The sequence below is a fragment of the Dromaius novaehollandiae genome, chromosome 27, assembly GCF_036370855.1.
Source record: "Dromaius novaehollandiae isolate bDroNov1 chromosome 27, bDroNov1.hap1, whole genome shotgun sequence".
Lineage (NCBI taxonomy): Eukaryota > Metazoa > Chordata > Aves > Casuariiformes > Dromaiidae > Dromaius > Dromaius novaehollandiae.
In genome coordinates this window covers 4,778,285-4,805,043 of record NC_088124.1, presented here as the reverse complement: position 1 = coordinate 4,805,043, position 26,759 = coordinate 4,778,285, and the positions used below count along the sequence as shown (strand labels likewise).

At 43.2% G+C, this 26,759-nt stretch overlaps 1 protein-coding gene across 2 annotated transcripts; it reads right to left on the bottom strand.

The window, feature by feature from the left end:
- Positions 1-565: 565 nt before the first annotated feature.
- MDM4 (MDM4 regulator of p53) lies at positions 566-26,573 on the bottom strand. Of its 2 annotated transcripts, none has more exons than XM_026111938.2 (11): positions 26,397-26,573; positions 20,683-20,789; positions 17,942-18,016; positions 16,154-16,287; positions 15,632-15,681; positions 12,677-12,738; positions 11,819-11,915; positions 10,263-10,423; positions 9,627-9,761; positions 8,743-8,823; positions 566-6,950 (listed from the first exon to the last, which is right to left on the bottom strand). In XM_026111938.2, the coding sequence occupies exons 2-11, from the start codon at positions 20,755-20,757 to the stop codon at positions 6,396-6,398; spliced, it is 1,425 nt and encodes a 474-aa protein (XP_025967723.2). In that variant the 5' UTR covers positions 20,758-20,789; positions 26,397-26,573; the 3' UTR covers positions 566-6,395. The 2 variants fall into 2 exon arrangements, with proteins under 2 accessions (XP_025967723.2, XP_064354408.1); XM_064498338.1 differs by lacking the exon at positions 26,397-26,573 and adding an exon at positions 21,866-22,135.
- Between the last annotated feature and the right edge of the window lie 186 nt (positions 26,574-26,759).

The following is a 26,759-nucleotide window of genomic DNA, read 5'->3' as shown; positions in this document are numbered from 1 at the left end:
CAGCATTAAAGGTTCAGTATGCACAGCCTAAAGGCAACGACATGAGAGCTGCAGGGAAACACCAGCATCCAGCTCCACACTGGGAGCGGCCGGCGGGTGCCCTCTAGCGAGCGGCCCGGCCGGGGAGCTCTGCACGCCGCGGGGCGCAACGGGGCGTACGGGTGCGCGATGGCTCCGTCACAGCTGTGTCCACCCCGCACTCAAAGCAGAAAGCTTGGAAAAAACTTGCGAGGGCTAAGCAATCTTCTGCATGAGCACCAGCAAATCGTATGGTGGTTGCCACCCTGCTCCCCCACCGCTTGGGGACTCTTCAGGAGCTACGACTGTTGCTGGGAACGGGACTGGGGAACTGCTCCAGCTTCAAAGCAACACAGCAAATACCTTTTTCAGGCTAGGTCAGGAGATGAAGCCTACGCCATTCCGCTGCTACCATTCTTGCTGTCTTTTGCAGACACATATATTTGTGCTACCACATCCCCTCCCAAGCACAAAGTAGAAACATCCTAGGAGGGATGAGAGGTCTCCCCCTCCCTTAAAAGGTGAACACAGAAAGATCACAGGCTACTTAACTGGTAACAGGTCTTTACTTAAAGTTTTCCCCGAAACGCAGTACAAATGAAAAAATAAACCTACATTACCATACTCTCAATGTAATTAAAATCATTACGAGCAAGAAACAAAAACGGATCATCAATTTTGTGGTAGAAGACTTTTTTAAATAGTGCAAACACACAAATGTTGTTTAGTGAGCTCTCCTGATTGTGGTTCTTGCAGTGACTGTGTGGGTGTGTAGTCACATGCTGAATTTTTCTGAACAAGAAAAATATATTCAGGAACAACATGCAGCAGAGGAAGGGTGCTGGGGAGATCCGGCAGGAAATCACTCTTTACAGAACAGCAAGTCTTTATTATCTTTGCCAAAGGTACAACATGTTCCTGCCTTCTTCATGTATCTTCTCAGACAGATCCTCAAAGGCAGTTATGTCTTCTAGGAGTCGGAGAGTCTGAAGCTAATGAAGCATCTGCTCAGTGTAGCAGGCACTGAGTGTCCATACATGTCTGTGGGCAGCAAATGCACATTACCAGGGCAATAGCACCTATGCACTTACGAAGTGGCAGAAAAACAGGACTGTAAACGTAACAGCTGACCATACTAATCAAAATCAGATACAGACAGCAAGGTGATGGGAAGTATAGCCTAGCTTGTGGCAGCTGACCATTCTACCGGCCAGCAATAACTGACAGTTACAGGCAGGTTCTCACTTACTTCCCAAGGAGCAAGGCAAATTCCAGCCTCTGCGAGCAGATAACCAAAAGAGGATTTCCAGAGCAGAAAAGCAGCTGTCCAAAGGTCATCTGGGCTCCTGGAGATGTTCCATACACGAAGTGTGTCACCCCCACATCATTTGTGGTTCTTATTCTTGCTCTTGACAGAACAGCCTTGCAGCACCTCCTTCTCAAGGATCCTGACACTGCTTGCAGATGTTCAGGCAGCTAAAGAGCACGCACAGGACTGACAGAGTGCCTTGCTCAGCTCACACAAGAAGTCAGGAGCAAAGCAAGAACAGAGACCAGTGCCCTGGCTCTGAATCCTTTTTTCAGTCACTTCATCATGCCCTCTTCCAAAATGGTTAGCCTTCACTGAAGGCCTTCAGTGAGAGCATCTGTCATCTTCCATGACAGGAGAGATGCTCTGAACAGGCAAAGTGAGCAGGCAAAAGCAAGCAACCACAGTGGGTTTCGAAACACTCCATTTCCACGTATATGCAAACAGGGAATCCTGGCAGCATCTACATCTCTTTGGAGAGCCCTGGTTTGGCCAATAGCTACTTTCTTCTGCAGGGATAGCATCTCGGTAGCAGACACAATCAGTGTTTGGATGCAGAAGGCTAGAGAGCATGCTGGCTAGCTGCAACATGTTTTCCATCACAGTCATGCAGCATAATAAATATGTAATACACACAGGCTGAAAGTTCACAACAGTCTTCTTGGGAATACCCATCAGCCAGAAGAAATAAGCATTCTGGGGGTCTGCACTAGAGGCTCTTTGTAATTGATGTCATGGCTTTGGTTAGGCTAAATTTAGCTTGATAACACATCCCAGCAGAGGAGGGACACTGAGATAAGCACAATAAGAAAAGCACAATATCCTGGGTGCGTTAGTGAATGAATCAGAGAGCAACTGAGAAGAGGCACTTAAAACTGGAAAGACTTTTAGGAGTAAATGCAGCATGTGTACCTCTGGTTACCAAAACAGAGAGTGCAGGCATATACATATGGTTTCACACTGCAGAGCACTATAATGTACTGAGTGGCACTATTTAGTTGGGAGGTTCATGATTCTCATACTATATTTAAATACCTATCAAAGTACAAAACTTGTTATTTCTGGGGATAAATGGTACCAGAACTTCTGGCTGAAAAGCCAAGGAATCTTGTGCATGAAACACCACCTGCAGGGCAGGGGCAGGTGAGACTTATGCACATTCCCAAGGGACAGTGACCAATGTCACTGAAGGAAGAAGCAGGGAAACACATAAACCTTACTAAGCAGAGCATCAAAAGACAGCTACGCTCAATACTACTCCTAACAGAAATGTGGCAACAACTGCTAAAGATATCTCTAGGACCTCTTCTCTCTTATTGCACTTCATAGTAAAACCACTGTAAGAGAGAAGGCGCTACCATTTGCTATGAGACACCAATATAAGATATTCAGAGGTCTTGAGCATCCATGGTTCACACCCATCTCAGCTAAATGCTCCGCACCTCTGAAAAACCTGGGCTTCCCACATAGGTGTCCATGCTAAGTGCCCCATCCGTAGAAAAGGAAAGCAGTAACCACCTCAGAAACATCTCATCTGCATATCTCTCAACTGCTACATACATATTATACTTGAATGCTTTGAGCTGCTTCTTTGACTTATATTTCAAGTGTGCACTTCCAAAATTGTCAGGGAAAAAAAAGCAGTCCCTGGTGAATTGCAATTTATTCAGATTTAGATTTAAGTTAAAGTAATAAAACATCTTCCCTCCCTCCCCCAAGCCTCCCCCCATCCAAGCCCCAGCCACAACCTGGGCAGTTACCTCTATAAACGCTGTGCTTACACCGCAATAGCTTATTCTCATACAGGAGGGAAAATAGGATGTAGCATTCTGGTATGTAATATCCAGTAACTATTTCAGTTAAAAGGAATTACGAAGATAGTAAATGCATGTCCTAACCAATACTGTTGAACTGAACAAGCACAATCACAGATATGAAGAGTGTTACCCTGAAAGCTATCCTGCAGATTCACTTTTTACCACAAACTGTAACAAGAGAATCAGTTTTCACTTAACAATGGGAGAGCTGCGCCTCAGGACACTGTATGTTTTCAGGAAACATTGCTGACTTCCTACATACAGATCTTGGTAGGATTCTGGTATGGGTATTTAACCCCTAATTCAAGCCTAAACACTCCCAGTTTTCTTTTATTTTGGTCAATGCAAATTACATTTCAGTGTAGGCAGATCTGAACAATTCAGTAAAGCTGCTTGTAGCAAAACCTAAGTTCTTACTAGCAATCGGAGGGCGGAGGGGGGATTCACAGCATTCAGAAGTGCATTAAGGGCTTGCTCCAAAGTACCCTGCTGAGCCCAAGCCACTTAAAATGGAAGAGACTACCCAGCAGAACTCCCTTCCCTGATTCCAGGAGATAAGGCTGCTGAACTTAACATGATTAAAGTGCACCACTTTCAATTGAACAGCCCTTCAACTAAGGGAGCCGTAAGTAGGCTTTTATGTGGACTGACTTCTGTGGACTATGGATAGTGCAGCAAATGCCAGACAGCTAACCTCTGTTTTTTAAAACACAACTGAAAGTAAGAGTCAACAATAATAGTCTAAATAATAGTCTAATAATAGTCTATTAGCCAACATAGAAATAATCACAGCACTATGCAAAATATAAAGGGGATGCATCTTTTGGCAGTGATAGGCAGTGACTGCATATTGCATCTACTCCAGTATCTTTTCAGAGAAACAACTCTGACAGAGCCGGTTGCTGCCAAGTGTTGGGGCCGCACAGCTGGCCTGTTAGCACTGGACCAGCAGAAGGAGTGTGGAAAGCAACGGGCAACTGCCTTGAAGAGCACCTAACTATGAGCAGGGAACAGCTCCTGATTCCACGCAGACTCTCAAAAGTAGAGCGACTGCGTTCCTCCTGAACTCTGCTAGCAAACCGCCCAAACAGTGTTTCCCACCTTGCTTGCACAGTATGAATGTTTGCTGCAGGAAACCGGGAACGTCTGTCTTCAGAAAGGAGTGAAGCACCTTCTAGGTCAGAAAGGGAATTACACAGAAGATGACAAAATAGGGTGTATGCCAAGGACATGGGACTGACGCGCTGTACTGAATTCAAGCGTCTGTATACCTGAAAGCTAGAGGTGAAGGCACTATTGCTAATGCTACATGGTATGGGCTCTCCCAGAGCCCTGGAGAATATGTCAAAAGATGCTTCCACCACACCTCCTGCTCACATGAGAGAATCCTAGACTGGATTGGCCATAAAAGTATTTGTCAGCTTTACATTTTAAATAAATAATGACTTAGAACACTAAAAGAGTAAGTTGCTCTGCTACCCCTGTCTCCTCAGCACCATTCTAGGTAAGGGGAAAAAAAAAGAATCAGGCAGGAATGAAGGAGAAAAATGGGGGGAGGGAGAAGTAAATTCCCTTTGTTTTGCAAATGCATTTTAAAAGAGAGATGGTGCTGGTCAGAAAAGGTGAATGATCTGCTCTTAAGTCTGCTGCAAATCTGTGCGGGGCAGAGGTTGTACTCCATGCCCACTCCCACAGCGCTGTCTTCTCCACTGACTCTGCAGAGGCCTCTGCCCTGTGCAGCCTCCCCAGAGGGGAAAGCCAGAATAGGCACAGACCAGGCTGCCCCATTCCCCAGGGATCTCAGGGCATCCAGGATGGTTGTAGGCAGTTCTTGGAGCCCCGGGGCAAGCCGTGACAATGACCGCTTTACCCTGCTATAATTCCCCCCAGCTTTAGAGCTGCACCCAACCACCTTCTACACACTGGAAGAACAAAGCTCCTCTCCATGGGGAAACATTCTCTGAACACCAACCCTCAGGAAGACAGTAGGCTGATGATCTGAGCACACACTAGGACTTGATCTCAGAGAAAGCTCAGCTTTAAACTGCAAGTCCTAGCTGAGTTTTAATGGCCAGTTGATTGACCATGCACTGCTTTGAAGGATAATACAAATGCTGCGAATAAATCTGAAGCGCTCAGTCACTGGGAAAGAAAGTCAGTGGAGGAATTCAAAAACTAACACCAAGCACAGCAGACTAACCACCAGACACAGACTAACCACCTGCAACCTGGTGCTCTACAGGGAATATTTCTGCTTCTCAAAGGTCCACAATGTGTCAATAAATCTCCATCACACTCCAAAGAGAGCTTCTTCCAGGCTGGCCTGATGAAATAAGGAAGGTAGGAGCTGCAAAGGAGCTGTGAGCAAAGAGCTATGGGAACATCCCAAAATGTTCACAGAGCTGTTACAATTTAACTCAACTGGCAGGCCAGATTCTCAGCTAACATTGTACAGGCTTCAACAAAGCTATGCAAACCAACATAGCGTTGTATCTGAATTAAAAAAAAAAAAGAATCTATACAAATTGAAGGATCGAGAAGCAAAATATAACACCCTATTCTTCTGCCAACTGATATATGACCTGAGATAACTACAGAGTAAAAGTTTGAGAGGACTTATTGAAGCCTAGGAGCAAGAGCACCTTTACCTTATCTAACAAACAAACTTACATTAAAAGGAAAATCAGAGACTAACAGAAACAGGGTATTTACTTCTCACTGCCCTCATGAAAACTGATCCTTGGAGAAATGGCTTACCTAAATTACAATCCCCTTGGTCTATCCTTCCCTCCCACCCTCCTTTCCCCCCACCCCCCCCCCCATATTTCTCAAATGCGGACTCCTCCCCTTGAAGGCATTGCACAGGATTTGACTTACTGGAGAACACCACTCCAACAGCCAAAGTTATAACTCCCTCCAAAATTTGCTTTCTGCAAGGACCAGTTGTCAAAACAGAGAATCATAGCGACGCCAAAGAACTTCTGAAATTAAAAGATTTAGACAATTTCAAACCTAGGGCATTGATACCAATGTGTCAGTTGCCCCCTGCTCCCTACATGCTTTAATTTAAATGGACATCAAAAACTGGATGCTGCTTCATTCGATGCAGAGGATTCCTCAGTGTCCTTGGTCAGTTTTGCATCTTAGTTCTCTTTGGTATACACCAGCTGAGCTCTATAAAGTTAGGTTTTGTGAGACTGCAATAAAACCTGTGTGAAATCTTTTGGCAGAGGAGCCCTGAACTAACACAACTACCCCATGAAGATTCTGATCACCATCTCAATCTCTTTCCTACACACCGGACAAGGCGACCTCTTTTTCTTCAGCATCTTTGCGCACTTGAAACAGGCCACCAGGTGAGCAGTCCTTCCATGGACGATATTCCCATCTCGTGGTCTGTGATGGCATAAGAAGCAAGGATTCAGTAATTTTTTTATACTTTCTAAGGACTGTATTTCTTCCTCCTTTTTATGCTCAGTGAACTGCAACAGAGACTCCTTGCTTTCACATTCTCGTGCCAAATCCAAAGACTCAATAGAGCTGCAGGGATTTACGCGTGATTTGTTTTCTACCCCGTATAGGTCTTTGGGTTGGCCAACTGGAGCAGAAATAGTCCTTCGGCAGTCAGGGACATCTATCCCTTCATCATCATTTTTGTTTTGCATAGCATCAATGTCGGACAGAGAAAGAGAATGAGCCAGTTTGGGACAATCTGAGTACCAGTCTTTCCGTAAGGCCCAACAGCGGTAACAGTACCGTTTGACTGGAGAGTTAAATTTCTTGCATTTGGTGCATTGCCAGCAGTCCTGAAGAATGATCGAGGCAGACAAAAACAGCAGCAAGTTAGAGTATTCTTGCATATGACTGCTTTCCTCTATGTGGGAAAAGCAGCAAAGACGCTTCATCAGAAGAGGACACCTGTTACTGAGTAAAGGCTTGCAGATGCATGATCGCTGGTTTGATTATCAGCACCTCAGAAAGCCTAAGGTATATTTTACTACCCCTGTGCATTCTACAGATTCAGACCTCTTAAGCATTTAACTCTGTCCTTCCTTCCTCCCAGCCTTCAGCACTCTGGAAGAATGCAATGTTCTCAAGCTATGCACTTTATTGAATGTTAAATATCCCACTCTAAATTCAAGGGTAGAGCTCCTGGAATCACTTAGGAATATATTTCCCAGACTCAGTAATCACTTAGCATCTGTTGAATCTGCACAACTAATAGTGGCTTACTTGATTACCCTGCATAGCAAGGGCAAGAGCTGCCCAAGTTCAGAGCTATGATTTAGCTGTCCAGTGCCAGGGACAACCTAATTTGTCAAGCATGCACAGTCTAGAAAATTATGCTAAAAAATTTTGGTGCCACCAGCTGCAGAGTATCATGAAATACTTTTGCTGACTTAAAACAAAACCTCAAAAGGCAGCCTGGAGGACTGGGAGAAAAAAAGCACAGATGAAAGAACACAAATTTGATGTCCCTCAATATCTACCATGAGGGAATTCAGAAGAAAAATGGGGTAGTGAGGAGGAGTGACAAGCCAATAATTATTGCTTATTCTCTCTTTCCACCTTATTTTTTCATTTAAACACAAACAATAGTTCTGGTCTGTCCTCAGAGAGGCACTGTGAGGACAAACACATTAAACCAGCAGGTACCCAGGCATTCCCCCTGACAAAGGCCATACAAGTACCTCTGAAAAAAAGGCTGAAATGGGAAGTGGGAAATTCTCTTCTCATCTCAGAGACCACCATGAAGCAACTGACAGATTCAGAGCTGGCCTGCAGCTTCCAGGACCCACTGGAACCCTGATTCTGACACAGAAATTTGCACTAACAAGTTTTAGAGCACAATCAGTTTGGATTTGGCAACTTCAGTGATTACAAAGTGTGTACTTTATACCTCTGAATCTCCACCAAAGATTATATCCCAAATTTCCCTTCAAAGTACAATAGAAAATTAACTTTATTAAAACATGCATGGGTGTCACCAATGCTAACTTAATACAGCATTAGACTGACCATGCCGGAAACTGAGGGCCTAACCTTCATTCACTGCCTGGGTATGTGAAGGGACAAGTTAAATCATTTATTAAAAGCCAGGAGTTGCCCATTCTGACACTACATTATCCTGCACAAAAGGGAAGCACAATGTAGAAAATAAGGACCCTGATCTTCTAGTGGAAAGACACTCACACCTAGAGCACATATAAATCCTTTGACATTGCCACAAAAAGTGGCCCAAATCACATATATACCAGTACTGCAGTGTGGCCAGGAAAGACGTTTGGTCTTCTCAGTCTGGGTAGGTCAGAGCACTGATGGGCTGCCAATGCTCAATGCCAATCCAATTTAGAATTTAATGGAGCCCTATCCAAAACAAACTGGACCAGGTCAAGTCAACTTCTCTGAATTCCTTCATGTAGGTTATAAAAAATAATGTTTTCAGGTTTTTTTTTTTTTGGCTTCTCTTGGCCTTTGAAACCAAAACAAGAATCAGCTTCTCCTACCACAACCAGTACGAGCTGTAGGAGTTTTTGCAACTACAGCTGAGACTGTAGTACACTCCAAGCAAGGAACGCTGACTTAAAGGATGCCTACCTCAGAGGCAGCTTCTGTATCTGTGTCATCACTTAAGCACTGAGAATCCTCAAAGTCATGCAAACATACATCCTCAGTCACCTGGAAAGAGTGGATATGCTGTTAGAAGAGCTGCAGAAATCTGTACTTATGATGAGCCCAGCACTGTACACCAAAACTAGAATGACAATATAATGGCCTTGAAAATTAATCCTTTTCTAGAAGCAAATGAAAAGCCATTTTATGTACTGCAGCCATTCCAGAATCTCGCTCATAAGTATTGCGGGGCTGGCTTATGGTCATATTTTCCTGTGGTCAAATCATCTCTCTCCCTGATGCACAAAAGAATCATACAAATACTGCAAACAAATATGTACCTGAGCAGTCCTACTAATTTCCATGGAAGAAATCATGAGCTCAATCCTTTTAACATATTCTTGTGACCAGCCTCTCTATCACCTCAGTGAGTAGACTCAGACCAGCCTATCATATACTGAAAGCTAATAAAACATAAAGTGAGATTTTCCTCTTCAAGTCTTTTCATTTATTAGTCTTCAGATATTGGCTAGAGATATGGTATAGAGAAAATTCCCGCTAGAATTTTAAGTCATTTTAAATCATTTTTAAGCCTTGAAAATATACACATTTAAACCAAAACCAAGAAGATTCCTCCCAATACCTGCACGACAGCTACAGAGAAAAGCTATCACCCCATGTATGGCATGGCGACAGCCTTTTCTAAACACAAGTTAGGACTCTGGATGGTTACAGATCTAGCTCCTCCCAACTCAGAACAGCAGCAGGAAAGAGATGAAAAAAAAAATTAAGGATTTTGCACATCCATAAGATCAGTTAAACAAGGTTAACCTGTGGAACACACACACTATGGATGTTTGAGGAGGTACCTTTTTGTCACTTTCTTTCACTTCCTCGCAATCAACTGTTTCCACCTTGACTGTGGCACTGCTCTGATCGGACGGACATTCGTTGAGGAACCACAAGTCATCAGTAGTATCTGAAACAACGGCAGTGTCTACGTCCTGTTAGAGAAGAAGCAGGAGAGAGAACACTTACAGCTCAGCTTTTCAGCAGCAGAAGTACCAGTACCGCAGCCACGGCCACAGTGAATGCTTCTCCCCTTTTCCTCACTAACAGCTCTCACAAAGACGCCCCTTTTTGCAAGCAGTACTACAGCTCATTCCCCTTGCTAGCTGTTCATACAGCAGCTGGTTGCCACGCCACAGTCACCTGCACTGTATAACAACTTTCAGTCCAGAAGAGGGGCAACTCCTGAAATACAACCAATGCTCTGGAGTGCAGAAGGACCTCCAGTGGCTGAACACAGCCTTCAGAGAGCACACAGTTTATTTAGAAACACCAAAGGTAACCGTGTGATGTGAAAGGCTGGGACGGGAACACACAAGGGAGAGGCTGAAAGTCCTGAAGTGGGAAGAGGGAAGAAAGGATAAGAATATATTATTTACTTGGAATACAAAAGAGAGGAAGAGAATACAGCGCACCTCTTTAAAATGTCTACACACCTGGTTAGTCTGAATATCTGTTGATCCATTACTTCTGGACTTGTAATTGCTTCTGAGGTTGCCTAAAAACCACCATGGAAGACCAGCTACATCCCATTCCTCAAACACTAGGTCCAGTTTAGGCTTCTTGCTTTTAGAGAGGTTTTCTATTAAGTCTTTGTCTGTAAGAGCCAAGTAGAATCTAAGTCATGCCACACCTAAATTATTTAAGAGACTAGCAGAGAAAAATTTGGCCCCATCCAATTTTAGAAATCTTTCTTGCTCCATCTTACAGCCAGAATTACGGCTACCAGGTCCGGCATTTGTATGAGAGTACTGCAATGCCAGATATGCGGCACATCTGTATTGCTTTATCTACCCAAGTGAACCTGACAGAATAGTCACTGCACAGCCATCAGAGGTCAGAGAAGCATCCCAACGTTCCCAGTGTCTCTAAAACTGTACAGGTTCTCTTCAGCATTGCCTTACTTTTAAGACCCAACACACAAATAAGTGCACTTCTTTCAGAGCTCTATCCAAGTCAACATTGAGTAAGTTTCCAGAGTAACTTAGGATGCAGAAAGAGAACTGGTTTGAATTTGGTCCAAATTTCCAGAAATTGGAGCCCCTGGATTCCAAAAGCAGGCTCAAAACAGGCAGCAGGAACATAAGAATCTGTCCTCTGTAATTCCTTGCGTCAGCTTTCTTCTTCATTTTAGCCCAGGAAGTTTAATCTATGATCCTACATGCAGAGATCTGAATTTCAAGATAACCTTCAAACCATCTCCCTTCGGTGCCAGGAGTTTCAAAGGCACAGACAAGGTCTGTTTCTACCTGCTTTGTATCTGCAGCCAGGAAAATATCTACTGCCCTCATTTGATCTGGATATAACCACACTTGCAAAGAAGATCTGGTTTTACATATTAGGTTCCTTGATATGAGAATGGATGTGAGAGCAGAAAGCGGAAAAACAGGAAAATTGCTTCCGTAACACCAGAAATCCATATTAGTGAACTACCAAGAAATCCCCAGGTACTAAAACAAAGGAAATGTCAAAATATGAAGGAGCTGTATTATTCTTAAGCTGGATAGAAAATATACACTACTGTTATTCAGTTCCTTGATTGGTTTGCAAGTAATGACTGCAGACAGCTCAGTATGTGTTCTATGTAATCAGACGAAAGAGTCCTTTGGGAAGATAAATAGATACAGGTATAATTTCAGCATTTAAAATACCCTTCAGCAAGGTCTGTAAGATTTTTGGTGGCACCGTTTAGTGATAGATGCGCTTTTTGGTTTAACCTGCCATTTTATTCGAAGTGTTGTTTATTTACGAGGCCAACTATCCAAGCTAGAAAACGCGTCCATCATAAAATACCTTTTGCAGACATTTGCGATTCTCTAAATCTTTGCCATAAAATGATGACATTTAAAGATTGTTTTCCACAATAGGTTTTTTATTAGTCTCCCAACACCCTCCTCCAGCAGTTTCCCGATGCAGAGCTCAGTGTGCCACACTGGAGAATGAGCAGAACAACTGGTACACATTGTATTACGGGGGGATAACTGGCACTCACCTTCATAATTCCCACATTTGTGCTCTGAGGTAGACAAAGCGGAAGCATTGCTTTCACCCTCCATTACGCCAGTGTCTGAACTTTCTTGTGTGCTAAACTGCATGAAGGAAGGAAAACACAGATGTTAGTCCATCAGAGCTTATAGGGACAAGGGGATGTAGCACTTCCATTCTGAGTCACCAGCAGCAGTACAACACCAAGAAGTTACACAAAGGAATAAAGTTTACTGAACAAAAACTACACGCTATAACCCTTTAAGGCAGCTGCAATGCATCTGTTATCAGCACACACAATATACTTTCAACCCAGGAAAAATCTTAAGATTGGCAGAAGTCCAAAAGTTGCCATCTTTAACACAGTAATACGATGATCTTCATGACTCCCTGCCCCCAGTGTCTGCACACACCTCCTGGATCAGACTACCTTAACCCCAAAATGTATCAGAAACAAGTTAGAATGTGCAAAGATTTTTCCTAGGTTTCAGATTCTGCCTGAAAGCTTTTGAAAACAATCCTACTGAACACACAACCTGTTTACACTTTTAGAAAGTTTAATTATTTGGTAATTCTTATTCAGAGGAGGAGGGAGAGAGGGGGAAAGACATGAAAATACAAAGCACGCTGGAGGAACTGAGGACTAGAAGTGCTACACCCCAGAGAAACGCGCTCAGAGACTGGAACTCTGTTATGAAGAGAACAGAGAAGGGTCACTCTGTCCCTGCTCTGTGGACTTCAAGAACTTTTCAGGAAGGTGAGGACCTGGTAGCCAAGCAGCAAAAAGTTCTCGTAGTCCACCATGCACAGGTACAGAGAAGGGGCACTCTGTACAACAAAAGAAACCACCAGGCAGTGGGTTTACCTTCAGTTGATCTTGGCTTGGCTTATCGACGCTCTGTTCCTTTGCGAGATTCTGTGCAGCATCTAGATGGCAGGTAAAACAAAAGAAAAAACCTTCCCTGGTAATAACCATTCTCACGACACAGAAGGCCTTCAGCAAGCAACCAACGAGCCAGGCTTGGCAGACTGCTAGGTAAGCCTTTGAGAGAAACCAGAATCTTTTCTTCCTTAGAGAACTGGCCATTTCTTAGACAGGCATTACTCCAGTATTCCCTTAGTTTTGCTACGTATGTATGGAGGCAACGCCCTAGGGAATAGAGAGTCTGTGCTACTGAGAGATAAAGCTGGGTGAAACCTCACAGCATGTAAGAACCTTCTTCCCAATGTAAAGAAAATCTTTGTCCTACAGTCTGTCCTCCCATTGCAAGCTCTAGGTCCCTTATACAACAAGCCTGCATGCGGGCAGGAAACCCAGAGCAATAGCAGAGGGTGGGGATCAGAGCTTATAGGGAAGGCTGTATCAGATCAATGCTGAAGGTAAATAGAGAAGAGTAAGATTTTTATAAATATCTGAGGACACTGCCTTTTTCAGCATATGCTGAGACAGGAAAAGTGTCATTTTAAAGGGGATGGATATGAAGAACAAAAATTAGATTAAAGGAGGGAAAATTCCATGTACAGCAGGCTCTTTCCTGGGTAACTGTGTACACATCCACAATTTAATCCAGACAATTATGCTGGCCCCAAGGGTTAATTAAAAGGCCAACCTAACTAGCAAGAACAATCAAATGAATATAAATATTTCTACATAACGAGAGCTGCATTTAGGAAGTACGAATAGAAGGACTTGCTTGGGAACAAGATGCCAGGTTGGCTTCTGCATGCTCCCCTTTCAATTTGGCAGAGAAATTCCCCACCAAATAACAGGGAGATGTGCACACTCTGATTCATGTCATGAATCATGGCATGGTATGAAGACATTGAAAACTGCTGCTATAGGGAGAGAAGTGGACCGTAAACAGAACCACATCAACAGGAAAACAGGACCACAAAATGACATGTCTGAATCCCGTATCCTTTGCCATTCATGCATTAAGGCTGAACCACATATTCTTTGCCATCCATGCATTAGTTCAGCTCTCCTTTCTTCCCTTCCATCACCAACAGCTGTACAGGTACTTGATGCCTGAAGCAAAAGAGAAGCCAACTGGCTCATCTACAATTGCTTTGGCTCTGCAGTGGCACTAGAAGAGGTACAGATTTGCCTTTTTGACATTTTATAAATAATACACACTAGTCCTACACTGTGTGACAATACGCTCCACTTATTGGAGAAGTGTTCCTGCAATATATACTAGGAACTGAACACAAAATGTCCTTAAAGTGAGGTATTCCTAAATACACCTCATATGATTCATACTTACAGTAAAAGCTAGACAAGTAAGGGTACCATCTGATAAAGAGCACTATGTACGAGCTTAGTCTGTATTATCAAGATGCAATGCAGTCACTTTTCTTTCTACAAGTGTACTTTAAAGAAGTGGTCAGGATAATCTGCAAAATGACATGCTGATAAGCCTTGATTTGGCTAGTGAACACAAGTGGCTGCTACAAAATGTGATGGCCTCTTTAAGGCCTACAGCACTTCTAGTTATTCCTATGTTGAGATGAAGGAAAAATAACACCTTGAGTCTTCCTTCCTACGTACTTGTCAAAGGCCTGGTCTGCCAAGCTTGTTTCGTTTTGTAGTCACACACACACACATGCAGGCATGTTGGTATAACTCAATGGTCAGCTCACTAAAAGAACAGTATTTTCTTTGGCAGGTTTAAAAAGTAGTTACACCATGACTGGACCACACATGCACACACAGCCACATGCACACACAGCCACATGCACACACCAAGTAGAAGGGAAAAGGGCAGCAGAAGAGAGAGCATTTCCCTGGGATCCTTTGCTCTCCACACACACTGCCTATAGGTAAGAGGCTAGGGAATCACCAGCAAGGAAAGAGCACTCACACAGTTATTCTGTAGACAAGAGGCTGCTTAGGAAGGTTCTTCTATATAAATAGCAAAAAGAGGTTACCTCAGAGGCACGAATATATGAAGAAATGTGGCTCAGAGCAGAGGACCATGCAGTTTAGGACCTCATTTTCTCAAACAGTTTCTAAATTGGCACAAGCTTTTCTGTACTTGTGCAAAAATAGACTAAGTCCTTCTGAAAAACTAAGCCCACATTTTCTGCTTAGAGATTCTTGGAAGTATGACACAAGACTTCACAATTTTCTCAGTGCATCTCACTCATGATTTGCACACATGCATTTTCATCAGAAGGTCTTTTTCACATAAATTGCCAGCTGTACAATGGTAAATGGCTGCAAGGGAGCCGCCAGCTGAGATTAAGTTAAGAATGTACTTTAATTTATGACTGCAAGACTTCTGATGTAGATGGGTATGACAACTTCTCCCATGAGCTGAGATAGTAACCTTTAAGGGTTCAACGGTTTGGTTAAAGTGCAGACCTCTTTGGCTTGCAGAACTAGGGTTTTCAGCACTCTACATTCAGGCTCAAGAACACGAAAGCACAAAATAAGAGTGGGAAGTCACTGCATGCTACGAAACTGAAAAAGATGGAGAAATTGATACTGATTTGAAGAGATATTTCAGCCAAGTTGGGTTTGCACATCCACAGTATTTAGCCCTGTCTGCATGCTTCCACACAGTCTGTCTGCTGCTCTGAGGTTTGGCCATTGGTTATGGGCAGCCATGTTACTCAAACAGCTAACTGATTTCACATCACAGCTACTGATTGTGGACACACACAAAGGACACATACTCAAGAGATTCTCTCATCAAAGCCTTCATTAGCAGTTTGTTCCAACTTCAGAAACATTTCTCTTTTCCGAATATTGTTACTTACCTAAGTTACATCAACACTGTATTGAATATACTTGCCCATACTGTGACAAACCTACCTGCCATTGCAGCAGAAGTCAGGTTCCGTTTCAGCATGTCATAGACTGGGCTACAGGAAAGAAGGAGACATGGAGTTTACTCACAATAACAAACAGCATTACCCTTATAAACTACAGACATAAATTCTCATTTATTGTTCAAAAAGATGCTGGAAATTGCAATGGATTGGCTGCCTCTCCTAAATGCTTGCTATAGAGAAGTCTAGTTCAGAATGTAACTGAGGGATGCAAATTTTAGCATGGGTCTGAGATCAAGAGGCTGAGAAGTTGCAGAAATAAAAGGGGAAAAGAGGTAACCTCGAACAGCTCACGGCCTGGACCATGTAGACTAGCTCTTCAAAACACAGGAGCTAAACTCAAGCTTGTTAAATGGCATTCCAGAACATTAGCAATAAGCCACTGAGCTGAGTATTTGGTATTCATGGAGGTTTCTGCTACAATGAACAGGAACAGTATCACCAAGGGTCTCCTGATTCAGCAATTTCTATAATGCAACATACGTTAAAGGTCACTTTTTCCTACCTTGGATCTTTTACAGAGAAGCTCTCCAGTCCCAGCAGTTCTCCCAGCTGATCTCCTCCACAATAGACCATGTGTTGCTGTCTTTTATCATATAGCTGCCTCACCATTATATACTGTCCCAGGTAATGCATAACCTGCGGATACATAGCATACCTTTAGTCATACCTGAAGGTGAAACCAACTCACCAAAGTCCCTGGAAATTTGCTTTGGTTTATGACACTTGCCTCCCACTGCCCTACACAGTGTCAGTCAAGCAGTATGTGCTTATTCTTCATTTCTGTCATGCATTTGTACCTCCCAAACAAGGGAAAGATGTGCTTCACCATATGCTTTAAGGTTTGTAATTATTAACCTTTGACAGAAGGGAAAACTGTGTCAAAGATAGATAATTAGAAGTCTCTTTTCTAGCCCACATTAAAAAACACGACAATGGTAAGGACACTCTTATCTGGGCAACCTCCCTCTCAGCAACATGGAAAGCAAGCGGCGGAACTGCGGCTCAGCGAGAGCACCAGATGGGAGTCTGCTGCTCTTCCAAACGCCTTCGGAAGAACTGTCTGAAGCAGAGCCGCAGCGCCAAGACACAGATAGTGCAGAACACCCTGCAAGGACCACAGCAAGTTGTGGATTGTGTCCTCTGTTTGAAACAGGAGGAGGAACAATATAACAACTCAGAGTAAAGATGAGAAGGAAATGGTGTGATGAGGAAGGAGGAGGTATTACCAGTTGAAAGGATAAGCTATTACTGAAGGATGACCACAATTACAGTGCTGGCCTTGAGGAGACAACTTGCTTGACAGATGCAAAAATGTGTGCATCAGTATCACAAAGAAGCATGGAGAGGAAAGATGCAAAAATGTGTGCATCAGTATCACAAAGAAGCATGGAGAGGAAACATGCTCTGAGAGCTACCAGACACTGCCAGCGACAGTAACGAATCTAGAGTACCAGAGGAAAAGCAATATGTATTAAGCAAAATATAAGCAAAGTTCCACCCCCAATTAGCCATCAAAGTGACCTTCCTGAACAACAGTAAATGCAACCACAAAGTTGCTAATAGTACTCCATTCACTGCAGAAAAATTGACTTAACTGAGTTAAAATGTTAATCTACATGAATAACCTGCATTTAACATTCAACTCTCCCCATTTAAACCATTCGATTTGTTTTTGCAAAGATTTTTAGAAGCTAAATAAGTTATTTAAATGCATAAGTGTTTAAAATAAGTCACAGGGCTCTGCAGGAATATTTGACACATTCATAATGAAAAACCAGTGCATTTAGTTCTTTGTAGACAGAATACTCCTGTAAATCACAGTCAGTGTCATTTTTTTAATCTTGTACACATATTGCATTTTAATCTTAAAATAAATGGATTCACAGAGTCTCTTAGGTTTAGCTGACAAGCCATTTCAAAGGAAATGTAAAGGAAAAATATCAACTAGAATCCAATTTTCAAGGGCTGAGCAGACGGCAAGACAACAGAATCTCCAGCATTCTCTCCGGTGACTATTCTACTTCTCCTTTCTCTAAAGTGGTTTCTGATTTTCCAAAATAAATAATTTTCTTTAATATTTTGCACTCCTATACCAATTCCTTCAGAGGCTCTCAATGCAATTTAAGGTCAATCGAATCACAACAGCCCCACGGGTAAGGTATCCCTATTTTACAGATAGGTCTTTGAAGTACAGAAAAATCAAGAACCAGCCCCATTCCTCCCCCACAAAGAATCTTCTGCTAAACAGCCAGGGTCAGGCTCAGTTTCAGTGCCTAGAAACCAGGCTCACCTCCTTCAATGTGAAGGTTTCACCTTGTGCACCTGCAGCCTGCAGAATCTTCAGAAGCGGCAGTTTGGGTCGCATCTAAAATGCAAAGTACAGAGTTTTGTTTGAATGGTATTAAACAGTGCCCTTCTGAGAGAAAATCATGTCACCCTGGCATGCGTGCCTGCATGTTACAGCTAGTAAGCCTGAGTTGCTCGATGCACATTCGACCGTCACACTAAGCACCGAGCAGACAACCATGATATGAGTGGGAGGCCATAGGGAATACTGCTTGCCTTAGGCTAGCTTCCTGAAGGCTAGTGTTCTTTTACAAATAATCTGCATGGACAAATGCTTTAAAAAGAAGCTGGAAGGAATGAAAATCAGCACAATTACTCTGACTCACCTGCAAGACAAAAAAAGCCAGGGAACTTGGGCAGCCAGCTCTAAATGCTTTAATCACTCACATTGTCCCATTAACTTTGAGGTCATTCATCATGTGAGGAAAGGTTGGAAACTCAGACCCTTGGTATGGAGTCCTAGGCAGTGACTAACCAAATGTAGCAACGATGGTGTATTCACATCATAACTCCAATAACAGCAGGCCTGAATTTCCTCAATTAGTGCAGTGAATAGATCAGATCTGCTCTGTACAGACCTTAGGGAGTATTTATTTATTAGGATTCATGAATAGACGCATAATAATAAGACAGCATTAAACGCAAGTTGTGATTAACTAACATGAATCAGAACCTATATTTTCTGTGGATCTCAGTCATCAAACCAAATCTGTATTATATGAAACATAAAGCATCATGGGAAAGATGCAAGTGCACCACAGCCCCCTTAGGTTTCACCCACACACCCAAGCAAATTTGGACTGCAAATGAGACAGATGAGGCTATATAAAACAGTAGCAAGTTTTAAATAGCTACTTCACTCCCCCACCTCCTTTATTCCACAAGCTTTTTAAGAATCCCTAGGACAGTGTCACCCCATGAACTCGTGCCTTGTGTTCCTAAAACTCAGAAAGCCTTCACTGTTCTGCCAGGAAGCTGTATGCTGTACAATTGCATACAAATACTGTACACTAATGTGTATGTTTCCCACACTGAATCTCTTCCTCTGTTCGCCTCCTTTGTCTGTCAAAAGCTAATACAGAAAGATATTTTCATCAGTCACGTGAGAAAAAGTCCAATACTCAGCATATGATGTTTGTTGGTTTCCCCTAGGCTTTGACAGGTTTCTGCTCTCAAGGCATGTAATACTTGCCTTCACCTGTGAAAGCCTTCACCTGTCAGTTTTAGGTGGGTTCAGCTGTGTCTCAGAAACACCTCTCCTCCTTGCCTATATAAATGCAACTGAAATGCTCATTTCCTTGCTAAGGAGTGAGTCTGCTCAGAGCTCCTACAACAGCTCCTCAACACATGGCTCTTGCAGCAGCACTGCTTTTCCTGCATAAGGTAAGGGAGAGAGGGTTCTGGTTGGGTGTCACTGCTGCTGTTTGTCACTCAGCTATCAGCTGGTATCTCAGCAAGGTATTCATTCCACTGTTTGTGAGTGCTGTAAATAATTCATCTCCTCTGAATTTATCTAGTCTGTTTTATTGTTATGACTGCTAGGTGTGTTTTCAAGCTCCAATAGAACTAATGTCCAGCCACAAGTCTGTTTCTCAAGAACAGCTATTCTACCAGGAAAAAAACCTGAGCATAATTCAACTAAATGCTTGTATCAGCATGTGGTATTTAACACAAAAGTATGTATTTGCATTTAGTCATTTCTCTCATGACTGCTCTCAAAGGGATTTTGAAATAAATTCTCACACATCTCATTCTGATTGAAGAAGTAACCTAGCTGATTTGATCACTTTAAATGGGTCCTTAGCTATTACAACATAGCCAAAATGGAAGAGCTAGTTTAATCACATTGCCTAGAATACTGAGTGCTGACAATATTTTGATGCTAGTATCAGGGCCTAGTTATCCTTAACTTTTTCAAGCAGATTGAATAAATAAGTATATACATACATTTTTCACAGGACTTAGATAAATTCCACAACTTCTAAATTAACCTCAAAGGGGAGGATCTCTCAGCTTCTCAACAGCTTATCCCCCTTCCTGCCACTTCCCCCCCATTATTGTGGGTATGTATTAATGAAGCAGCTCTAGAAGACATGCTGCCAGTCCTGAAGAAATCTGCCTGATTTTTAGACCAGATTTCTCTAGCCATTGTTTGCACTACAAATGTCTCCTCTGACTGCCTGTTAATATGCTGCACCAGAGCCACATTCCTATACACTAGACTACTTGCCTGCCAGGTTGGCCTTGGCTCTCAGCTACAGCTTACTAGGAATGGTCAATAATGGGAGTACTGCATGTTCAACACTTACCCAAGCTAATGCCAGAAAAGGCAACTAATTTCAACATACAAGTTTATAATGCCCCCATATAACTGTCACACAGCCCTGTATTAAGAGGAATGCTGTATGTAATGTTCAAGTATGGGTCCAGTGCAAAAACATGTATAACACAATTTCTTGTACAGCCCCTTAAATTGTTTTTCTCCCTCTTTCCTTCCATGAAAATGATCATTAACCATTGATAAGGTTCAGACCACAGCTGTTCAGGGTAAAAGCCATATTCCATCAAGTGAAATCCTTCCTACTTAAGAGTACTTAGAGGACTTCGATTTGATGGAAGAAGTCTGAACTTTATTAAGGAGCTAGACAGAACAAAGCAATGAAGATAAGTGGGGAAGAGAACTACCTGGTTGACTTGTCCAAGTGTGATTCTGCAGGTGTTCTCAGCTGCTGGATACTGGGCAGAGCTTGAAGATGTCATTTTGGCAGTGATTAGCTGTTTGTAGTACAAACCTAGAAATGAGAAGGTTTATTTGCTAGTTGAGAAACCTGGTCTTGAGTTTAACCACTTCCACTTAGAAGTTCCAGGAAATCAGTGTTTAAAAATAATCTGCTGAAGAAAACCAACACTACTGTGCCCCCCACCTGCTCTGCTTGTGAGAGCTGATGTGCTTGTTGCTGTCCACGTTGCATCTGTCTGCTCAATGCCTGGACAAGCAGCTATGGGAGAGAACAGCTGGGACAAGCTGGCAGGACTCAGGCTACTGAGGACCTTGTCACTCAGCTCAACTCTGGGAGCAGCATGGCAGGCTGAGGTACTTGGGGACCTGCCAGCTTCAGAACTGCCAGTCTCCACCTTGCTATGGCAAGCTCTTAAAATGTTGAAATTTGAGTCAGAAGGGAGAATAGAAACTAAGTCACAACTAGAAATCTTTATCAAAGGGCAACCCCCTGAGTGCTCAGGAGGTTCTCAGCTGGGGAAGTGCCCAGTGCTGATGGCAATGATTAACACATTCCCCCACCTACTTTTCAAAAGGTGAAGACTTGCTGGAGCCCTCATCCCAAACAATTAAAGGCAGGCTACAAATTAACAGTTTTAGCAGCATAACTGGGGGAGCAGGTGAAACAATCCTTTCCTGCAAAGGGACAAAGGGGAAGTCCTGAAGCTATTTCAATACTTTCAGTATCCACCCAAAGATCACAGCTTCAAATGCAGAATGATCTGTAATGACTCATGCTCACAGCAAAATTCAGCTTAGTCTACTCACCACAAAATAGGTTCAAAAACTTGATAATATTAAAACAGAAAAAGCACAATTTAACTACTCATTCACATATGTAACTTCAACATGCTGGAGAAGAAAACAAAGTCTTGATCTGTTATTCTCATACAACAATTCCTCAGCATTAAAGTGCAGACCCATGTACCAGTAAAACTGTTCTGTGTCCCTGGACCCAATTACAGTAAAATTTCAGCATGATTCTGGTCACACTTCTGCATGCACTACCAAAGCAAGCCATGTAACTGATGCCTTTACACATTACAAGCTGAGCTGTACTTTGTACTAGCTGCAGACTGACTTACTGACCTTGAACAGTCCCACTTTTCTGCTGTAATGAATATTACCAGGATTGGTAAGTGTCTCGGTTCCTCAGGCAGTCCCTTTGCTCCTGTTCAAGAAGAGTCCGAGTCCGTGTGCCTAAGAGCAACTCCCGAGTCCTGCCTCTGCTGCTGGTCTCTGAGAACTGAGTCACTTTTTCAAAAAATGCTCCTGTCTGTGGTGCTGGCAGCAGTGAGGGCTCTCTTCCTCCTTTGACTGCTTTTCTAGTTGTGAAAGGGAGGCACTAAATACATCAGCTCCTGATGGGAGTTTGAATTGGTGTGAAAAACAGACAAAACAGGAGAAAGCAATGGATTGCCCCTCCACCCTGCATTCCTGAAGGGGAATCTCTGCTAGGTTGAGACAGTCAACTATGATGTAAGGATCACTTTAACTGCTTCTAACTTTTTATTAGAGAAACAGCCAGCCAAGCTAGTGTCCTGCCTCCAGTCTGTACAAGTAACATGTATTTTTAGTTGTTTTAGTTCTGCCTTGTAATATTAACCTCATTTTAGCTGGAAATTAAATTTGGGATTACTGAATGCTATCTTCCCATGCATGTCTAGGCTGCGGACACACACAGGATTTATGGAGGCAGCCACTGATCATCTTGTCCCAGTACTGCCAAGACAGAAAATCTAACTTATATCACATCACTACTCCTTCTAAACAGGACAGCCAGAAATGGAAATAGGAATCCTCAGAGATCTGAATCCTCTTGCTCCATCAGTTCTGTATAACTTTTCCCTGCAATTGTGCTCCTGCCACTTATTCTACAGCAAATATTTTGCCCCATAACCCTGGAAGTGTCTAAATTATGGATCTCCGCTGAATTTGTACCAGGTTCACTGGTGCTTTGTTTAATTGGATATTCTTCCCCTCTATAGCTTTGAAGCTGCACATGTAAGAAAATGACACTGGACCAGACTAATGACTTGGAGGAAACCATGAATCACAAGAAAAGTCATGAAATAACTATTTCTTCCATTTGAACACTTTATATGGTCATGCACACTACAGGAACAAGTAGCTTGCCAACTCTGTGAGTACAAGTTCCTTGGCTTACCAAATAGTTCAAAATCCCCTTAGACCATAGCTTTTGATGCTTGAGGAAGGCAAGGCTTGTGGCAAAAGATCATAACTAACAGACTAACTAGTGCAGCTAGGATGAGAATGCATGCTTTTGGGTGTATAAACTTTTCGTGGCATCAATATCTGCAAGGTTAAAGCGGAAGCTAAATTTCTAAGGTTCAGGGGTTTTTTTACATCTTGTTCCTTCAAGGAAATAATGCAGTTTCTAATGTGTGTGTGAAGTGAAAACAGCTGTTGGGAGTGCAAACTAGACACAAGTATTCTGCTCAGTGCATCTGTAGGTTCAGTAATGGCTAACTTCAACAGTGGATTAAATTTAATCTTGTGCTCAGTAAGCATCATCCTTTCCCTGCTTTCAAATAATGCAGAAGTTCTACAGGAAATAAACTTGCAGTCTCATGTACAGTATTGTGTACAGAGAAGCCCCGGAGGGGAGGGCTTTGAGCAAGCAAAGCTGACAATTGAGCTGGAGCTAACTAGGCTTGTTCCCATCAGGGCAAGTCCCTGTGAAAGTTTACATGCCTGAAAGTCCTTCTGCCTGTTATCTCAGTTGGCTTACTAAAGAAACACTTGCTCCTCCCCATAAACCATGCCTTGCTTACATCTTTTGCTCATCATTGCTTTAACAGCACTTCTGCCTTTTTCTAAGCCATAATTTCACCTGATTAAATCACTATTCCCAACAAGCTCACACATGTACTTTGAGAGTCGAGATGTGTCAGCCAAGGAAACCTCCAGGTTGCTCTTTCAGTGCCACCTCCCAACAAGTGCCTTCTTGTCATGATTTTATTTCATGGGACAGTGCAAGTGTTGGGTGTTTCAGGGGCCTCTGGCTGGGAAGTGGCAGCAGAAATAAATATCTGGGACATGAACTACATGACTTCACAGATTTCATACTTTGTAACCTGTTTGACTTCAGTTTTTGCTATCCTCTCAGTTAAGTGCTCAAATTCAGTGCTTTGATACTGACTTGGCATTCAGTTATGAAAAATACCCTCTGCTAGGAAAAGTATCCAGAGAATAGCTTCATTTCACTATGCAGAAGTCTTTCAATGCGTTGCCTACTGCAACAAGATGCAAGGCAGTGGTACTATTTTTAATATTTAGCTGAAACACTCATTTTAAAATGTTCCTTTTGGAAAACTGTTGTAGAGTTAAATTCAGATCTTCTCTTTTTAAAAGCCATTTTAATAGGTCTGAATTCCACCTGTAGTTTTGTTGGTGACATGATGCATCTGCCAAAGAATTGTGTGCCGCTATCCAAAGATCTCCCAATAACTCACCAAAATAACCCAGCCTTTAAATGTTAGCAGCAAACAAGTACAAATGTTATGCAACACTTATTGCAAAACCAGTTAAGCAGGAGGAAAAGTAAAACTGATTGTTTCAATTAAAAAGGGAACATTGGCAAACTGCTCTGCAAACCTTCCAAAATCAACTGCTGCTGACAGTGTACTTGTCATCAGTGATGTGTCTAGAATCCTGCAGTAGTTCCACCCTACTACATACCATCTCTTATTCAAACACATTAAATTGGGCTATTCTTGGGGATACTCTTCCCAAGGTGATATGTTCCTTAACAATGTCAAATCAGTATCAGATATCAAATCGGTATCATTTTTAATACATTCAAACATGAGGCAGAAAATACCTAGATTAAAAATATGCTGCTTCCAGGTAAGTGCTATGTAATACAATGAAATGACCATGCCAGCCATTTCTGTCACACAGCTTAGCCCTCATTTGTTTCTCTTTAGTGCTGAGCCAAGTAATCTAGAACATATGATGAATGAAACTGAAGCAGAGAATTGATCATCTTCTTGCAGCAGTGGAAAAACCCCAAGAAATGCCTTTATTTTAGTCATACCTTCAGCAGAACTAGCTGTAAGCATGTAATGTTTCACTAGAAATTAGTCTGCCTGTTACTGAACATCTAGGGACTTTTGCTCTACTCTTTTAAGAGTTGCTAAATATATAAGCATTCCCTTTTAAGTCCTATTGCAATCTGTCTGCCATGTACACAGACTACAGTACAGCTCCCAAGAGACAAGCACTTGGGACAAACTTTCACTCTTCTTGATGAGCACATTTACCATACAGGCCCCTAGTGATGGGTGTCACATAGGGCAGTACTCAGCATCTTACCCACTCACCTGGCATGGACAGTCCACACTAGACTGCTTGGCACACTGCTACCTATCCTAGCAATTGCAGGAGAGCAGGAAATGATCAAATACCAGGGTGGAAATAAAGTCCAGTTCTTGTAACAAGAGTTTACTTGTATTTCAGTGGGCCATTCAGTATTAGCAATCTCATACTTGCTATCTTGCCTCTTCCAAAAAAAGAATTGCATCTGTTAAACTCTGCTTCCATCAAACCCACAACTATTCAGTATTTTTAGTGGTGCTTTTCACCTGTTTTAACCCACTGAGTTACCTGCACTTGTGCAGGACTTCAGACAATGTCATGACTGCCCTAAAACCAGGGAATGTTTCCTTCTAAACTTCATCTGTGCAATAATTATGAAACATTACACAGCTAATCTTTCACTTAATCTTTCTCTGAAAGTAATTCCTTGGTGTTAATACTGCACTTAATGGAACAGCTGCTTTCAACAGCTAAACCGCACAGCCTCTAGCAGTGTTCTGCCCCAGAAAACCATGGTGGGAACTAAGCTTAAAAATCATGGTGTGACAGATGACACATGGCCACAAACAGTCCTGGTCATAGTTTTCCTTTGTAGTCAGGTCATACTGCATTCATCTGGCTGTTTAAATGCCATTGGAGTTACCAATGCTCTAGACAACCATTAAGTATGCAAAGACTCGGACAAAGCGTGCTGCAGGAAAGATGCAATAATGCAGAAACATTTGTCCCATCTCCTTTTATTACCAGAACAGATGGTATAAGCGTCAGCTAACTGCAAGCCATAAGCTGTCAAACAACAGCAAGAGATCTTTAAAACTGTTCAGCAGAAAATGAATATAATTAGAATAATACTTAAAGTTTGGCAGTATGTGTTAGTTTCTGAAGGGTGCTGCTAGAGCTCTAAGGATGACTCTCTGCTGACAGGGCCCTTGCTGAGTTTCGAGCAGGCACAAATAAGCGTTGTAGCACTACTGCGATCAACTGACACGATGCTACCGAAAGATTCCGGTCAAGCGGGGAAGTTTGGGTGTCGATTTTCAAATTTGACTTTTTTCCCTTCCAATCAAGCAAAACATTCTGAAGCACAAATACCTTCAAGCCTTCAAGGTAAGTACAATATCTATTCTTTCCCCGTGTGCCTTCTCCCTCTCGCCTGAGCCCGCCCGGCAGCCGCCGCGGCCTCCCCCGGCGCCCTCGCACCGCGCCTCGGCCCTGCGCCCCCCCAGCCCCCTCGCCGGCGACCCGGGCCGAGCCCCGGGCCTGGAGGCGGCAGGCTCACCCTATAGCTGCTCCATGGGCCCCGCGTCGCCCCGCAGCCCGGAGGGGGGAGGGGGGACGGGCCCCTACACCCCCCGAGGGCTCCTCGCCACCATCTTAGCGGGGCTCCGGGCCGCCACTTCCCCTCGCAGGCAACATGGCCGCGGGGACGCGCCCGGCCCGGCGGGGCCGCGCCACAGAGTGCGGCGGAAGTGGCGCTAGAGGGGACGCGGCCCCGCGCGGGAGCCTCTGCTGCCTCCGCGCTGTGGAGGACCGCGGTACCGGGGGGGGGCACGTGTGCTCCCCCGCCCCGTGCAAGCCCCCTTGCCGCAACCCCCCCGCCCCTGCAAGCCCCTTTGCCCCCACCCTGCAGCTTGATAAAAGG

Coding starts and splice junctions, on each gene's coding strand:
- MDM4 (XM_026111938.2), bottom strand. CDS start 20,757: ATGACATCTTCAAGCTCTGCCCAGTATCCAGCAGCTGAGAACACCTGC. Junction 15,682..16,153: donor TTCTCTGTAAAAGATCCAAG/GTAGGAAAAAGT, acceptor TCTTTCCTGTAG/CCCAGTCTATGACATGCTGA. Junction 12,739..15,631: donor GACTTCTGCTGCAATGGCAG/GTAGGTTTGTCA, acceptor CCTGCCATCTAG/ATGCTGCACAGAATCTCGCA.